The following is a 19106-nucleotide window of genomic DNA, read 5'->3' as shown; positions in this document are numbered from 1 at the left end:
TAGTTTGGAGTTGGGTTAGAGTGTCAGCCAAGGACTGCATTTTTAATAAACTGAATTATAAGTCAAACAAAGTTGATAAGTAGCACTTATGTGGGATTTGCAGAACCCGTCCCAGATTAATATTTAATTTGCTCTGGCAGGACAGTAACTGATAACTTAAAGATTTAAATAAAAAGTCTAAATTTTATTCAGTAACACTTTTTTTCTGCTTCACAAAATGGATGAAAACTCCTTTATTTTATAAACCTCTCATAGCGCATCATATATGACGAGATATATTTGGGAAAGATTTTTGAAATATCGGCTAATTTTTTATGAAGTGATCAAATTTTGGGTTGTTATGGTAACATGACTTGTTGACATCCGTCTGCAGGCTGCAGGCACTTCAGTGATAATTCATGGGATGCTCATTTGTATTTATTAAGCACACGCAAACACACAGAGAATAAAAATTTAGTCACAGCTGGGTTTCAGTTCATTTGATCAAGACCAAAACGGAGTGGGGAACGGAATAAGTGATTGTTGGGCCGCCTACCAAACAACTCTGTTTGACGTCTGCCTTTATCTCACTTTTACACGATTTCGGGCTCTATTTTCAGCGTAAATCCTGCGCGGCGCACAGCAAACTTTGCACAGAGGTGAGTTAGACCCGGTGTTGGTAATTTCTCAGACAAGTGGCAAATGCAGATCGCCCCCAACCCCATTGACAACAATAATAATAATAATAATAATAATAATAATAATAATCATTATTATTATTAAAATACTTAAAAGATTGTTTTTTTTAATAATTAAAAATAATCAAATGAATACATAAAAAAATAGATAAATAAACAAAAACAAATATATAAAAACATGAATAAATGAAATATGCCAGATCAGAATTTTTGGGGGATCTGCTAGCATTTGCACTCCACTCCAATGCGCTGCCTACAAAAATAGAGCCGTTGATGTTTTATAAAGATACAGAGCAACTCTTACCATTGGGCCAGCTGGGCCGATCTCTCCTGTCTGTCCTTTCTCCCCAGCAGCCCCCTGCAAAAAAAACAATGTTCCCCATGTCAGTTGTCTGAGTGATAGTGGTCATAGTGACCGCTATCAAGGGACCCAAGAACCAACATCAGTTTTCTTCATAAAGTTTTCCCCTAACACTAGTGAGTTTTGGATTCGAGCCTACAAATGTTTGGCAATATATCTTTTGACAGTTTATGCTGGCAAGTGTTTGATAGCACAGAACTTATGAAAACACACACAATGTGATCTTTCTGCCCAGTTGAGAAAACTTTTTTTTTCTTTCTGTTACAATATATAATTTTCAAGCATTTATGATCAATAGTACAATTTTAAATATTATCTAAGTGGAATTGATCTAATATTGTACATAGATATCGTTTATCACATCAACAAGTGAATCTTACCGGAGGCCCCTGAATGGAGCGGCCACTGGGTCCCTGAGGACCTGGTGGTCCAGGTGGTCCGGCAGAGCCAGCTTCTCCCACAGGCCCTTGAGGCCCCTACAAAAAATACATTACATACATTTTTTTTTTATCTCATCTTTTGAATATGGTTGTTGAGTATTGCTAATTCATTAATGTCACTTTTACTCAGCAGCTCCAATATTAGGTAGATTTAGGCAATTTGAAATATTTTTGTTACTTATTAGGTTACCTGAGAAAATATAAAAAAATAATTTCATCGCCATGAAACACATAGTTTACACATAGTTTACACATAGATCTGTGCAATTTATCTCCACATTACAAATACATGAAAATGTGCTGGTGGTGGCATGAAGTCAACAGAACAGTCGACCTCTTGAAATTCTGTGGCAGAAGCTGCAGTGGTAAGACCGCTGTGAAGCAATTGTGATCTTGCCGGCGCGTATGCGTGCGGCATACGAATGTGCCAATAGTACCCTGAAATGCATCTCGCAGAACACACATGATCTGCAAAGAAGAATAAAAATGTCCTTTATCCTGCCTTTGGTGAATTCTTGGGAATTTCGAGAAAGACTCTTGGGTGGGCCATCTCATGTTCATCGCTTGACACGTTGTCCAACAACAATAATATTTTCTCATTGACTAACTAAAAGACCACCCGACACGATTGAAGCCCATCGAAAACACCTTTTTCATATGTCAGAATAAATAACCATGAAGAAAATGGGGGCACGGAACAGCAAATCTCCTTTCACAGCTGGATGATTAATTACACTGCACCATAGTATAAATATAGAAACATACACTGCTTTGGAATACTTTATATCATGAATATGATGGGTATGTGGGACCCATTGAATTGTTTTGTTGGAAAATGTTGGGTTTGTTAATCAAATCCATGCTCGTTAGCCAACATCCAGGGGTTATTTATTTATTTATATAATTTGTATTTGTTAATATGTTTATGTACAGGGACAACAATAATTTACCAGTGCCTATTGATATATAAGAGAGTTCATTAAGGCACCTGAAACACCTGTGGGATGCTTTAAAATCAGGAAATGGGGTCCTAATCTTCAGTAGTTGTGCAGCTTTTGTCAACACACGTGGGTGTGAAGGTTGATGACGAGCTGTGTGTTGCAGTGTTTAATGCGGTCGAACTCGACTTGGACTGGACTGCAAAAAAAATGACAGTTGGCGGCTCACCCACGCGCATTCAGCAATTTGATTTATAGACACTCTACAATGTTACATGGTGAGTCTGTGTAGGCTTTTGAGGCTGCACATACAGTATATTGTACTTTTATTAAACCATAAATAGATAGAGAAAGAGTCTAGGAAGAAAGAAGGAATTTTTTTTAGACCAAACAATATGTTCCAGCTTAGTTTAAGGTCAAATTATACTGAGTTCAACACTATTTCACCCACTTTGCACATCTACAAAACACTTCAACATGGTTAATATATGAAATAAAGAATTAAAATGTTAATAATATCTAACACTTTCTACAGAGGTTGTGGGTGTGAATAAAAGGGAAGTGTGGGCAGTATAGTTGTATTAAAATATGTCTAGAATGTTTTATATTTGGGGGAAAGATACCTGTTAACTGTTTTAAATTGGGGGGTAAAAATGCACACTACACTTTCCTTAGCTTAACTATCTTAATAGTCTTTTACACACAGTCTTTTATAACATCCCCCTATTTGTTCTTGAAGCACGGCAATAAACGTCACTTCGGAAAAGATAGAAAGCACCGGCAGACTTCTAACTTATCTCAGTTTAGCTAGTACATTACGCTAAGCTAATTTAGAAGTCTGCTTAGCTAGTTAAAGATAAGATAAGAGGAAAAGATAGAAAGCAGACTTCTAACCGGGATTATCTTAATTTAGCTAGCTAAACAGACGTCTAATTTAGCTTATCTTAATCTAGCTAGCTAAGCAGACTTCTAACTTAGCTTAGCTTAATTTAGCTAGCTAAGCAGACGTCTAACTTAGCTTAGCTTAATTTAGCTAGCTAAGCAGACTTCTAACTCCTAATTAAGCTAAGCTAAATTAGACATCTGCTTAGCTAGCTAAATTAAGCTAAGCTAAGTTAGAAGTCTGCTTTCTATCTTTTCCGAAGTGACGTTTATTTCCGTTTCAAGAACAAAGAGGAGGATGTTAAATAAAAAAAAATAACTCTCTGTGAACACTTCACATCCTGGACATTTAATTCCATCTTTTGACCACTTCAACAGGCAGTAGACGGGGGCTGTTCTGTGACTGTTCTCTGAGAGCAGGTGTGGACCAAACATATGTCGAATGTATAGTTAGCAAGTGCGTGTGAACACTGCTAAGAGATGTTGTGGGTGTTTTTATTGATCCTCCTTTAGTTGTTCCACTTGGGAGGGCTTTCTTCATTACCCTGTAGCATTGTACCTCCACCACATGAATGACTTGGACTCATTAAAAAGTCACACAGCCACTTCCTTCATTTTTTAGCACATTTGATAATAAGCTCCCAGTCAACCTTAAGGCAAATAGGAGTTTTGCATTTCCTCATGATGCAGCATAACTATGTCTATTCAGCAAATTCTTGCTCAAATGATTACAGATTTTAAAGATATGTATAATCAGTCATTAAGTTTAATGTTTTACTTTTTCTTTTTTTCAAGGTAACGATAGAATAACACAGTACACTAGCAATGACTCTTCTCGCTGCTATAATTCAGGCGAAATATAATTAGTGTTTGTTGAGAAATTGGTTATAAAATCTATCCATTTCAAAGTATTAGAATTTTTATAAATATTTTATTTTGAACATGAAGCGTATTTTATTTACCTAGAATGTGCAGATATTCATATTTCAAATTAAGTCTTTTTTTAAGTGTATATACAAAAAAATAAAAAAATAAATGCTTACAAACTCATTTGTTTGTCTGGTCAAGTGAAACATTACATGTGTCTAGCATGGCACCAAAAACACTTGGACTTTGACTCACAGTCATGCCGGGTTCCCCTCTGTCTCCTCGTGTTCCCCGTATTCCTGGACCGCCCTGAAACACAACAAAATATATATACACGTACATATACCAAATATATATATATATATATATATATATATATATATATATATATATATATATATATATATATATATATATATATATATATATATATACGTACATATATATTATGTACGCATACATGTATGCAAAATTGTTACCATTTAAAACATTTGTACACAAACATTTCATTATATGCACCGGTATAAAATAAGTAGTGGCCTTGAAGCAGTGGTGGGCAATTTTATTGTGCATAAGGGCCACATTGATTTTTACAATGGACAGATGGACCAGGTCATTTGCAAATGAGGTAAAAAAAAAAAATCATCAAAAGTTGTCAAAATCATGAACATAAAACACAAGGTAAAAGTTCATTCTTACCATGATCTCGTTTAAACTATGCTTCCTCAATAATTCAGCAAAAGTGTCGCTTTAATGCTCTTACTATTGAGTTGTATCCGCAAGTAAAGTCTCAGTCCAACAAACTGTCGTCAGACTGGAGCTCCAGTACGTCCCTGAAGCTATAAATTATTACACTTGGAAGACATTACTACCTGTTGTAAAAACAGCTTCCAACTGTAGATTCATAGTTATTCTTTGGACTACTACATGCTTTGACTTAAGAGCGTCTATTTACTGAGCAGCACAAGCTTTACGGCAATGTGCGATTCTTTGATTTGAAAAGGTGCTGGACAACAAATTAGATTTCATTTGGATTGCTGATGAGCCTTGAAGGATAAAATATTGTACTGCTGTAGTACTAATAAAGTCATGTAATGTTTGCTTTTTGGAAGTTTCTGGCCAGGATGAAGACATTCCAAAACAAATGAACTTTACTGCATAGTTTGGTTCCCCTACTCTTCAAGTCACCATTGTTGCTATTGTAGCTTTTTCAGGAAATGAGTAACTCCAAATTACACATTCTTCAAGATTCCGATTGGCCAAAATGTTTTTTCTGTGTTTATTTTTCCTTTCGGACATATTCCAATAATTTTGGAGTTATTACACCAACCATTGCTTTGGAATGCAATTGACAGTCCCCATTATTATTTTTTATGTGGACTGATTTTTAACTGAAAATACTTTATTTACAGAGATTTTCAAATTACCAGTAACTATTATAACTATCTATTTTTATGTGGACCAATTTTTAACTGAAAACAGAGCTTTTTGTTATTTACAGAGATTTTCAAATTAACAACTCTCACCACCAATCTTAACCAATAGACTCAATCCATAGACTAAAATCTAGCGCAAAGAGCGGTCTAACTGTGCGCATGGGTGGAAAGTTTTCTTTTCTTTTTTTCGCATTTTCACAGATGCACACAGTTAGAAAAGTGCAGATTAACGCTGTGAAATGGATATCAGGAGACCGCCTTCCACCCAGGTAGTTATTTTTGTAAATTAATTGAATTCAATATAACTCTATACAAAGTGTATTGTTCTTTTTCTTCATTTCATTCTAAATATTTTTGAATTTCCTTGTAACCTGATTTAAATCATTCACTGCCATTGACGGCTATAGACTTAAAAAAATTATTTGAACTATTTATATTAGTTTAACATTTTTTTTACTTTTGCTAACAAGAGTATGAAAACCTAGATATTTTATATTGTACATTTAGAACAGATATAAAATGTTTGATTAATTGTGAGTTAACTAGTGAAGTCATGCGATTAATTACGATTAAAAAAAATGTAAATTACAATAAATAAATAAAAATACGATTACAAATTTTAAATCACCTGACGCCCCAAATTTTTTATAATCTTTAAGTCGCGTCAGGCGATTAAAACTGTTTAATTGTAATTAATCGCATGACTTCAATAGTTAACTCAGGATTAATGACACATTTTATCTGTTCTAATAGTACAATAAAAAAAAAATCTAGGTTTTCATACTCTTTTTTTAACAAAAGTGGAAAAAAATGTTAAACTAATAGAAATAGTTCAAATGAATTTTTGACGTCTATAGCCGTCAATGGCAGTGAATGAGTTAACAAGAATGTCATTTTTAATGGTTCAACATGCTGACCCGCTGACATTTTTGGTGTACTAAAATTTGAAACAAATGTTACAGGAGGGTTGAAGTACATTTCATACAGTACATCAAGCGTACTTACTTGTAGATTTAGCGCTTAGGAACTTCAACACTGTAACCATCTTGAATAAACATTTATTTATTTAGAAGGTTATGTTACGTGGTCGACAGTAGACACACATCGAACCGCACATGGAGACCGCCGGTGTGCTGTTGTAGCACTGAAAAGATTTATCCCACCATGGCATTCACTGACGGCCACATTCCGCAGTTACAATGTGATTTAAGTAGTCTATTCAAAGCTGCGGGGCCACACAAACACCGTGAATAGGGGACATAAAGCAACAGGAAAAAAAGAGACTCCGTGTTGGGATGAAGAGGACGTAAAAGAAAAATAATAGGATGGCCACAAAGACAGTATCACAGCTGTATGTTGCGCTGCTGTTGGTCGAAGAATCAAAGGGAAAGAAAAATTCATGCGCAAAAAAATAGGCAAAGGGAGGATAACAAAATTGTGCATTAACATATATATTGGCTATTTGTTGCTGAACTGCAGTATCGCCGCACACAGGCTTCTTAAGTGAGACATAATTAAAGAAAATTAGAAAGACGCTGGCAAGTGGACATGCGGATTCCTCAAATGAGAAAGTGGACCTGACTTGGTTGCATCGGGATGACGACAATTCTGGCGGATCCTAATCTTCTGTGATAAATGGAATCAACATTTAATTACTCTCTCAAACTATGTGGCGCCGATGATAGAGACAGACGCAGTGATTGAGAGTGAACAGCAGAAAGCACAGGCCATATGGTGAATGAATGGAAAGACTGAGACTAATTGAAAAATGAAGATCATGACAAGAAGAAGTTTCAGGCTATAAATGAGCTTGTTTATGTGTTACTTAGTTCTTTGCTCTCACAACTAAAATAATTTTGGTATTCTAGAAAGTGAGATAGTTAGCATCATGCAAAATAATGATTGGACTCATTTAAATCAATTTAACGTAACTCATTACATTGACTTTCTTAGGAAATGTGCAGTGTCATGTAGGCAGTACTAAAAAAAAACAACTTCCTGTTCCTAATTTTGACTATAAGCAAAGGCATGAATAGCTACTGGGAATTCTTAAGTCCGAATCACATTAACAGGGACTCACAGGAGGTCCGGAAGGTCCTGGGGGTCCCTTGCTGTCTTGAGAACAGGTGCAGGCATGAGGCATTGAAGGGCATTCCTCTTCAACTCGCTAAAACAGAAAAACACCAAAAAACTGATTAGGATGATGTGAGGAGCCCACATATTCGGTTTTACGACCTCAATTGTTCACCATGAAAAAAAAAGAAATACAGTTTGCTAATCATGCCTGTTTCAGTTATTTTCCCGTTTAGCCATGTGAAAGATGTAAGCCGAATAATTACCAGTATTTTTTTTATCTTTCTGCAAAAACAACAAATTCAACAAATAAAAGAGTACAGTCTCAATTCAATCTTTGACCCGAATGACTGAGAATCCACACAGACAAAAAAAAAAATAAAAATTCTTGAAACTGTTTGAAAAATTGAAAAATGACTTTGTTATTCTATTAAGCAACACTACACTGCATTGCATAATGAGGAATTCTAAGCACTGATTCTGCATATGTGTATATGAGAGCATAACAGCAATAGAAACATCATACCGTTATATCCTCTAGGTGCTCATTGCCCGTAATTCGATTTTGTAAATGAAATTAGGTACGGCTAAACGCCGGTGATGCTTCGCCAGTGGCCATCCCCATTCAAACGGATTCCAAGTCATTTGGATCTAATTTGACTTTGGTCGTTCCGGTTTTATCGTCACTCAATTTGATCACAAGCACAATTACGGCTCTTATTATCTCAGGCTGCGATATCCACCAAATGACTGCACATTCGTGTATGTGTGTGTGTGTGTGTGTGCGTGTGTGTGTGTGTGTGTGTGTGTGTGTGCGTGTGTGTGTGTGTGTGTGTGTGTGTGTGTGTGTGTGTGTGTGTGTGTGTGTGTGTGTGTGTGTGTGTGCGTGTGTGTGTGTGTGTGTGTGTGTGTTCTTACCAACGCCGGCAGTTCACAGCACTTATCCCTGCTTGGCCACGAAGTACTGCAGATGATATCAAACATCTGGAGCTGAAACTGCAAATACACCCACGCAACGTTACATTCAGTTTATGCCCCTTAGAGACATACATACACCTTGATGTGACGCGACGTGATCATCTTAGTGTTAATGGTCAGTGATATGTTAAGTGGATAAAAAGTCCACTTGTCCTCTTTCAGCAAGCAGCACTCAATCTCTTACCGCCCACTCTATCCTGTGAGACTTGATGTGTTATACATGGCTAATAATGCACTTGTCTTGTCTACGCTTTTATACATTCACAAATATTGTATTATTCCGCTGTTTGATAAAAGTTACGGTAAAAAAATATTTTTTTTAAGTATGTTTTTCTGCAGTATATATATTTCTGCATGTATCGCGGAAGCCAAGGTAATATATATATATATATATATATATATATATATATATATATATATATATATATATGTATCGCGCAAGCCAAGGTAATATATATATATATATATATATATATATATATATATGTATCGCGCAAGCCAAGGTAATATATATATATATATATATATATTACCTTGGCTTCCGCGATACATGCAGAAATTTTGCTACTTTCACAGTCCCCAAAATTAAAAAAAAAAATAAAAATTCATTGTCAAGCGATAATAGGGGCCCTATTTTCTTATATATAAAACTGGTTTATTTTCATTTTTGTGCCGTGAATTTGATAGACAGCGCTATGCCTTGATAGACACTCTAGTGTATAATACCCAGCGCATTTGGCAACTTGGACAAAAGGTAGACTAGATGGAGACTAGACTTGCTAAAACCTGGTCTAAATGGTGATGTAACATGATTTTGGTGGATTTGAAAGCGAGACAGACAGATTTTGAGCCCCACGGAGGTGTGTGGTGCATGTCATGGTATTTCAGTCATAAATATGACAGCATTGTGGGCCAATCATTTGACAAATGTATTAATTGAATGAATAGTTATCACTATTATCTTCTATCTGCGCTAGTCTGTCAGAAGTCCGTGGGGAAAACAAGTTGTTGATTTTTTCCTCCCATCGTCAGAAGCCCATTTTGGCCAGTAACACCCCCCCCCCACTAACATTTCTGCAACTGAGCCCCCACATCCACCCCCACAAAAAAAAGTTTTACATGGAGCGCCAAAGCCACGGTTCGAGGGGGGCGAAAAAGACAAAGCTTTGCTGACACCATAATAGACGTCATCATTGAAGACTATTTTAGACATGGATTCACAAACTGTGAAATTTTAGTTGTTTTGGAGGAAACTCACAACATCAAACTTAGCCTTCGGACCCTTTTGCCAATGGATGGCTTGTGCATGCTGCATTGACAGACTTGTGCTTGGCACGAAAATAGTGCCGCCAGGGTTTTTCTACCATACTACAGAAAAGCAGTATCATATCAAATCCTAAAGGTAAGCAGAGCTGCAATGTTGACTGGCATGTACTCAAAAGTTTGTCTGTGTAGTCAACGTGGGGGCGGGTAGTGCTCGTGTTGAGCCCCGCTGCAGCATATACAGTAATTGATTGTAGTTCTGCAGCTTGGTGATAAAACGCAATCTAATTTGTATGGCGGCTCACTTTGTGGGGTGGGAATATAATTCAATTAGCCAGTGGGGGCTTTTCTCAAGCATCGTTCATTTGCAGCGTGGATGCAGACAGGTGAACATCTCCTGATCTGAAGGGAGTTTCAAACTCTCCACAGGCTTTTGTGGATGGTGCTAAAACATGCTCATCATTGTCAGACTTCAAGACATAATCAGTAGACGCTAAAATGCAGGTGCGTCACACAAGACTCCATACTGACCGGGGCCGAGTTGTCCCGTCTGCCTCGGGTCCGCACAACGCGACCCAGGACCTCCACGCCATCCGTGGTGATATTTCCGGCTGCAGTGATGGCTTTTTCTCCCACAACGGCGCAGTCCAACACCACCTTCACTGATGTCTTACTGATGGTTACATGGAGCTAAACGCAGACAAGCATTCATTTTGCATTTGAGCAGTGAGCAAAACGACGGTAGAAAAAAGTTGTATTGTTATGTCGGCATAGGTGGAACTTGCAAAAGTAAATGATACAACCCAATCAGAATGTTTAAGTCACATCAAATTTGTCATGAGTGGATAAAAAAAGAAGTTGATTTGATGACAACTAAAGCTTTGAGTGGTTTGATTGTGAGTCATATTGATCATGATGAGCTCAACCACAAGACTGCGGGTTGCAAATAAATAAATAAATATGAATGTATGAAAGCGCAAATTGGGGTCAAAACATAAAATAAACAAAAAAGAAGAAAAAAGGTTTGCGTTTTGTGATTGTTCACAAAGTCTCAAACATCACCAGCATCACTCGGTGTTTATAAGGCACCTCGTTTGTTTTTGTCTGGCTTATCATTTTGCAGACATGAGACAAATTGCTTTTGCTTCTTCTGCTGAGAGTGATGCATTATCAGTCATATTGCTCGTATGATTTGGAAGGGAAATGGAGAAAATTTATTAACTCTGTTGTACTGTGCGTTGCAAGAATCCATAACGCAGGGTTATCAAGCGATTTTTATCTCCAAACTACACAAACACAACTAAACAAACACCAGACTGAAAAAAAGAAATGTAATCAGAGCAAACAGCTACAAAGTTTATGTGATATGCTGCAAGTTCATTTATTGTAAATACTTTTTTTTATGTTAATGTCATAACAGGGGAAACAAATGTGTTGCTGTGGAGACTGGAGCATTTTAAAAGCCCAAATCATTTTAAAATGTATTATATTCATTTCTATCCCTCAGTGGTAAATTCAATTTAAAGTCAGTATTTTTGTTGCACACCACACACACACACACAAAAAAATCTGACTGTCCAATTTTTTTTTGTCCACAGCAGGACTCAAACTCCAAAGTTAAAAGGATGAGCTACTGCCACCCCGTATAATGGAAAATCAGAACACAAAATAAATTCACCAGCAAATGGGTCTCTCACAAAAAATGAACTCAAAGATCCTCACATAAAATGAAATCAGTCTTCATCCATAACATCCACAGTATGTCAAATTCAATGATTGCAAATGTCCCTTTTCCACAGCATTAATGGCTTAAGATGTGTAGATTTATAGGGTTTATCATTATATAAGGTGCAGGTGATGTGCTGTCATAACTTGACGAATCTCTTCCATTTCCATGAAGAAAATGTCACTTCATTTGTAGTTCTTCGCTCACAGATCGGCCTGTCAAAATTCCTCCCACCTTCACTCATTGCCTCAAGCTGAACATTTGGATTTGAACTTATGCACATGCTAATCTTTCATACACAAATTTGGGCATCCAGTTGAATTTAAAGTGTAACATGCTATATTATTTAACCTATATCGAGCTTGAAATGTGGAATACTAAAATGCTCATTTGAATTTTTCCAATATTTTGGATGAACTATCAGGCTGATTAACATCCATTTTGTAACACAAAAAACACACAATTTTTTTGGGTAAGGCCGTTAATAGTAAGATAAATTATATGGAAACTGATAATGACTAAAAGCTGAACATCATTATGAAATAATGTTACTGACTTTTAAATGAGGCAAATATAATAACTTAGCAGCAACCTTGCTCACCTTTACTTCTGAATTGTAATAAGCGGTGGGGAACATTAATGATATACGACACGACAAGCTGAAACGAATTATAACTATTACATTTGTATGCAAACTGTATGTGTGGCTTTGCATAGATAGTTGCACAATTAGCATAATAGATAGTCGCTAGTGCTTGTTCATGTAAGGCTCAGTTAATATTTCATTAAGTGAGGAGTGTGGAACTTTGATTTGTTCCAAGAGGAAAGTGCCCTGAGACAACTGTTGTGATTTGGCGCTATATAAATAAACTGAATTCGTCCTCTCATATGTTTGCATGAGACAACTGTTAATAAATGTGTACGTACAACTGACTTTTTGCTGGGAGCGTCTTTTGTGTGAAAAAAAAAATAAAGAAAAATAAATAAATAAATAAACCATCCAGATCTTTACTTAAAGCAAGATTTGACCTTAAGACACTCCAAAAATATCAGAAGGCTGGTATGAATGATGCTAAAGTGTTTTTAATGGATACTTAAAATAATAATAATAATAAAAACACCGTCAACAACTCACTTAGTAGAAAAACTAACCTTGTGGAAACTTCCATGGAAGACTTTTTTTATTTGAGTTCCTTCAAAGGTGACACTCTGAAAGTCTCCTTTGTAGTCATAGTTGAAGAATGTCAAACTCTTCCTTGAGTCTGTAGGCGATTAGGAGAGATGAACATTAAGACATATCTTTCGTATAATGAACCTCACAGACACATGCAATTGAATGTACTAAAAGACAAATCAGAGAGTTGTTCATTTGACAAACAATATGTTCATTATTGTTGCACAATGAACCCCAGCCAATTCAGTGTTTGGCATACACTTGGTTGAAAACTCTTTTTTTGTGCTAAAAAAAAAAAGGGCCACGTATAAGAATATATATATTTTTAGTTGGGGGGTAATATTCCAAGAAAAAACTCCCAAATGTATGAGAAAAAAAACCTTGAATATTTGCGATATTATAAAATGGAAAATTTGCAGGAAAAAACTCACAAATTTACGAGAAATAAACTTGCATATTTGTGTTTCTTGCAGTGCCTCTTCAAAGTGCGAATGTTTAATATAATATGGTTAATCTCTGCTAAAGCAATTACTATCTCCTTATTTTAAAACCCGACTGAAAAGTATAATTTATCGAGTTCTTCAACCGTAGGGATTTTGCACACTTGGATTTGTGTTGGCTATGTGTATTTTTCGCAAATCTGAGAGTTTATTGTTCATAAATTGGTGATTTTTTTCCTGCAAGTTTGCCACTTGATGCCACAAATTTTCGAGTTTATTTCTCGTAAATTTGAGGGTTTTTTTCTTGCAAATTTGCCACTTTAAAATGTCACTAATATTCAAGTTTTTCCTCGTAAATTTGTGGATTTTTTCTCGGTTTATTACAAAAAATATATATATATTTATACGCGGCCCTAATACGCCGTCGCATCTTGTGGCATGTTGGTGCCAAGGATTTTTGCTGACATTCAATTATTCTCTTGCAATTATTTTTTTATCTCCCACCCTAAAAAACATATGTAGTCTTTACTTTTACTAAAAATCTGTAATTGGGTTGTTGTTATTTTTAACTGCAGGGAATTCCTCTACTCCTGTTTACGGATGACAAAAATAATTTGTCCTTCACTTAAGATTCTTTGTGGAAGAATATAAATGATAGCTCAGAGGGTCTGTCAAACATATCTAGAAACAATGTTGATCATGTAAAACCAATATTCCTTCTTAATAGCGGATGTGCATTTGTACTATTGTTTTGGAGGCAAGCTTGTAATAGCTCAGTACATTTAAAAATACATTTGTCTTTTTATAGAAGCTGCTGCACGTCCTCTCAAGTCCCGGGGCTAACCCAATGGAAGGGAAACCTAAAACTTTGAAAACATTGCTTTGGGGCTCGTACAGTAAAAAAAACAACAGCAAAGAAACTTCCAAACATTTTGTAGACCGCAACTCATTTGTCCTGAAATGATCAAAATAGAACTCCAATTACGCAATGTCAACTGAAAAGTTGCTCGGTGAGTTAATTTCACATCTTTGTCCCAATCAAACAAATCTCCCCAGCCTCAGTTTATAAAAGTGCAGCATTAATGAAGGATTTATCTTGAGGTGCTGAGACTGCAGACGGCACCACAAATCTGCAGATTGAGACGATGGCAAGATAAAGAAGCAAGACGAGTTGAAATAAACCCACAGTCCAAGATGAGTCCCACCACTGGTTTGGTGTTATTATCGAGGATTTCCCACAATGCAAAGGGCTCCTGTGGAGTCTCGGGAAGCAGGCGGATCATCATTGAGATGGTGTAGTCAGATGGTAAACCTTCAGGATGAAGGTACCTGGTACACACATGTAGGAATGGGCAGACACGCACACGCACACACAGACATACACACACATACACATCACAAAAAACGAGTTAACTGTGCCCTGAAGGCATGTACTCACCGGGTGTCTTTTCGAAGTCTTTTTGCTGCTTGACAGAGCTTTTACGGAGCGTTTGGCTGCCTCGAACTGTCTCGGAGTGCCATCTTTTTTCATCAGAGAATCAAACTTTTTTTAGGGGGGGGGCTGCCTCTGAGCACTTGAGGTTCAAAAGATTTCAGCTTCTACTTTTCAGCACTCTTGTCAATGTCACTTTTGAAAAACTGAACGCTCCTAGTTAAGGAGGCTAAATTTAAAGTTGGCTGACGAAAAGCCCCGACGACACCACAGACAAAATTGCATTTTGGATTACACTTGAAGGTTTCCGATACATTTTAAGCACATTTAGTTTAAAGTGGAAGTCAACCCAAAGCATTGTTTTGACAATAATATGTTCTATGCAGCCCCATTAGTCTAAATATGGTATTCTGGGTAATATTGTGAAAGTGGAAAATGCGTTAAGCAGCAAAATCCAGCCGTTTGTATCCACTTCTGGGCCGACCATTTTGCCACTTGCTGTCGACTGAAGATGACATCAATGTTGCTCAGGTCTCAAGTAACAACACAGCTTCAGAAAACAGGTGAGCTCTGATTGGCTGTTTCCCGAGCCCTGACAGCAAATGGTAAAATGGCCGCCCCCTGAGATGGATAAAAATGGCTGGATTTTGCTTCATAACTCATAATCTAAAAATGCAATATTAATCAGAATGTCATGTTTAGACTAGAGAGGTCACATATAACATATTATTGTCAAGAAATGTTTAAGGTTGACTTCCACTTTAAAGTATATAGTGTATACTTCATGGCTATACTTTTTTTTACGTTAACCCTTGAAATCTGAAATTACAGTTAATAAATTTTCAGAGCCACTAAACTATTGGTAGGATTTACAGTTTTGTCTAAATGTTAGATAATTATCAAATGGATGCTAAAAAAATCCCATATGATAATATCAAAAGGGTTAGGGTTACCCTAACCCTATCAAACACAGGCTAATGTTTATTGGCTAAGAGTATAACATATACTTAAACATTTTAAAATATCTTAGATGCCCGTCTAAATATTCAGTGTGCTTAAAAGTACAGGTTGCGCATTGCACATTGAACATAAAGCACTTACACCTTACAAGGTGACTTTCGAACCTTGTTCCTTTTTTGTTAGGGCCAAGATTCCGTTTCATTCCAATTCATCAAATCTGAATTGGACCTCTTTCAAATGAAAGCAAAAACACCCGGGCCACTCATTAACTGAGTTTTGTTTAATGTTTGCACAAATGGCCCTTTAAAAACTCAAAGGAGTCTTCTAAAAGTGAACAAAAAAAGCTCACTTTTACTGGCCGCAATTAAAAGACTAAACGGCTCCCCCATGTCTGTGGTGGCCAAGAGAATGAAACCAAACGTAAAGGGGAAGTCAACCCCCAAAATAATTCTTGACAATAATAAGTTATATGTGAAATCACTAAGCTAAACATGACATTCTGATTAATGTTATATTTGTGGAATATAAATCAGGAAGCAAAATCCAGCCGTTTTATCCAACTTTCCCATTTTGCCATTTGCTGTCGACTAAAGATGACATCACAGTTACGCAGGGCTCAGGCAACGACCAATCACAGCTCACCTGTTTTCTGAAGTTGAGCTGTGATTGGTCGTTACCTGAGACCTAAGCAACATTGATGTCATCTTCAGTCGACAGCAAGGGGCAAAATGGCCGCTTCCTGAGATGGATAAAAACGGCTGGATTTTTCTGCTTAGACTAGTGAGGTCACATATTATTGTAAAGAAATATTTAAGGTTGACTTCCACTTTAAACTTTGGGAAAACTTGTCGTCGAAACCAAGAAAGGCTTCTTTTTTTTTGGGACTTCTCTCCCCTCTGCTGACTCACTTGGTGGGCTGCGAGACCAGAGCGTCACGGTGCAACCTATAACATGGGAAGCTGTTGAATGAACCCGGCTCCAGGGAAACTCCAGATATTTTGTTATACTCCTTCTCCACCAAACCAAACTTCTCCATCATACGAAAACCTGCAGGAGACAAGTCATCATCACCCCCCCTCCTTTCATTTTGACGCTCTTTAACTTCTTACCTGCCATGCTGTTTCCACTCATCAGAATAGATGGACAAGCTAGATGTTACAAACGAGTGCTTTATTGAGATTATTTGACTTGCATTTGTTATGTTTCCAACGTGAGGTTACTCACTGGCAGTGGCTGCCTCGCAGACAAAAGTAATGAGCTGCTCTTCGATTTTCTTCACAGCGTCCAAATCATCCACAAAGAAGACATGCCTGTCGCTAGGCTTACTGGCAATGTTGACTAGTTCCCCATAATCTGCATCCGCAAAGCCGATTGCGAAAATGATGTATCCTGGGGAGTGTGATTTAAAAAAAGAAGATAGTAAATAACATTAACGGCTTTCTCACCAGGTTGAAGATTCTGATTATGGATAATATGATTTTGTAAAAGCCATATATTGATTAAATGTCAATAAAATAATGATGCATATGCTGCCTTCTTTTTTTCATGTTTATTCTCTACTTTCTGTCTCTTTTTTTTGTATGTGGAAGAGACTACAAACCGTCCATCTGCATTTCCTTGGACACTTTATTGACATCATCCTGCGAGCGGCCATCAGTGAGGACAACCAGGACTTTTGGTACGCCCCTCCTGGCTCCAGCATCAGAAGTGAAAATTGACTCCTTCACATGCTTAATGGCTCGACCTGATAAAAGAAACCAATCTGAATTGATAATAAGCATAATAATAACAAAAATGTCCATTTAATCATCTTCATCCATCTTCATATGACTAAATCATAAGATCACATTTTGGAAGTCAGCAAGTGTTAATAACTGCCAATAATTACATTATAAAACCATAGAGGTTCTATAATAAATTGGAAAGTTTGTCCTTTCTTCCATCATGAAAATCAATGTGTTTGAATCTCCATTATTTTAATACAGTCATAAATTTAAGAAACACTTGCATTCAAATGAAATATAGTATGAAGGCCAAAACTTATGCATGTCAATGAGAGACCTACAAAACTCTGCGGCCTGCCAAGCTAAGGGCAGCATATCCATTAGCATTTAGAATAAGTGAATTTAAATGAGATCTTAATGTTTACAGATAAGACTAACCAGAAGGAAAAAAATGTCACAAAGGTTAAAAGTTGATGAACTTTTAAAAGTTGATTCACAGTAAACTTTAATGGATTTAATCAGTCAATAAAATGCATGCGGGCATCTTAGATGGTTTAAAGGCCCTCCCATAAGACAAAACATAAAAACTTTATTCATGAGATGATGCTAAAAGGCATTTTCTCAATCATGTGGGATTTGAGCCTATAAATATTTGATTTTGTTTTTGTTACTGAACAACTCTTGTCCTCACTAACCTCTGAAAGAAACATTGTGAGTACATTTACATCTGCAACACATAATAACTTATTGTCATTCATTGTCAATCGATTATCATTAATGGCAAGCGAAACTGACATTACGCTATCATTAAAACCCTGACTGATCAGTTCACTATCCCCACACAACTTGTTGGAGCTCCTCATTTTCCCATTCAGATTAGTATTTATAGTATGTGACGCACCACTTGACCTTTTGATAATGGCATGGACAATCGCCATCATCTATCCTCAGAAGTGCTCCTGTCAATTAACATTTTATTTTCTCATCCCTCTTCTGTTTTCTCGGGCTCGTCTGGATTATTAATGGTGTCAGGGCTAGAATGGAGTCAATCCTACACCACCACAGTTATGACCTCCTTTTTTCAGGCTCCAAAAGCTTTACATGCCAGACACATCCACCAACTTCTGTCTCAAAATTAACTTACATTTAGCCCTTTATAGAGCAAGAAACTGCATTTAGTCAGAAACATTAATCAGAATCACACATCTCACTCTAAGGCAGTAGAAATGTGTAATTCCCTTGAGCTAATCAGCAAAGAAAGGCACAGATAATAACAAATGAAACATTATGAACGTTACTATTGCTAGCCAGATAGCTAGCTAGCCAGATAGTTAGCCCGATAGCCATGTATGTAGGGAAGGTAGGTAGGTAAGATTAGTTAGATAGTTAGCCAGAGATTAGGTAAAATTAGTTAGATAGCTGGCTATCTATCTAACTAATCTTACCTACCTAGCTACCTTGCTACATAGTTAGCTCGATAGCCATGTAGGTAGTGTTAGATATTATAACATTTTTAATACTTCATTTTATTTTATTAACCATTGTTACACATTATTAACATTCCAATTCTTTATATTAACCTTGTCGAAATGTTTTGTGTCCTTAGCAGAGCAGATGGTGTTGATCTCGGTATGGTCTGACCTTAGGCTGGTACACACTGATTGGTCCAAAATTCCTCGTTTTATTTTGTACACGCACATTTCGGTCTTGAAAACAAAATTTGCTTTGAAATAAC

General features: G+C 36.7%; 1 protein-coding gene across 3 annotated transcripts in view; it reads right to left on the bottom strand.

The window, feature by feature from the left end:
• Positions 1-19106, bottom strand: part of col14a1a (collagen, type XIV, alpha 1a) — a 109035-nt gene that overhangs the window by 19598 nt on the left and 70331 nt on the right. For all 3 annotated transcript variants that reach the window (XM_077575035.1, XM_077575033.1, XM_077575034.1), the window contains exons 28-39: positions 17248-17391; positions 16872-17036; positions 16757-16795; positions 16556-16694; positions 14442-14584; positions 12794-12903; positions 10447-10605; positions 8593-8670; positions 7682-7768; positions 4421-4474; positions 1419-1514; positions 982-1035 (exon numbers count right to left, since the gene is read on the bottom strand). In XM_077575035.1, coding sequence (XP_077431161.1) covers positions 982-1035; positions 1419-1514; positions 4421-4474; positions 7682-7768; positions 8593-8670; positions 10447-10605; positions 12794-12903; positions 14442-14584; positions 16556-16694; positions 16757-16795; positions 16872-17036; positions 17248-17391 — 1268 coding nt within the window. The remainder of the gene's footprint in view (positions 1-981; positions 1036-1418; positions 1515-4420; positions 4475-7681; positions 7769-8592; positions 8671-10446; positions 10606-12793; positions 12904-14441; positions 14585-16555; positions 16695-16756; positions 16796-16871; positions 17037-17247; positions 17392-19106) is intronic.

This window comes from Vanacampus margaritifer, chromosome 9 (genome assembly GCF_051991255.1).
Source record: "Vanacampus margaritifer isolate UIUO_Vmar chromosome 9, RoL_Vmar_1.0, whole genome shotgun sequence".
NCBI lineage: Eukaryota > Metazoa > Chordata > Actinopteri > Syngnathiformes > Syngnathidae > Vanacampus > Vanacampus margaritifer.
The sequence above is the reverse complement of the archived record's forward strand: the minus strand, read 5'-3'. Positions and strand labels throughout refer to the sequence as shown.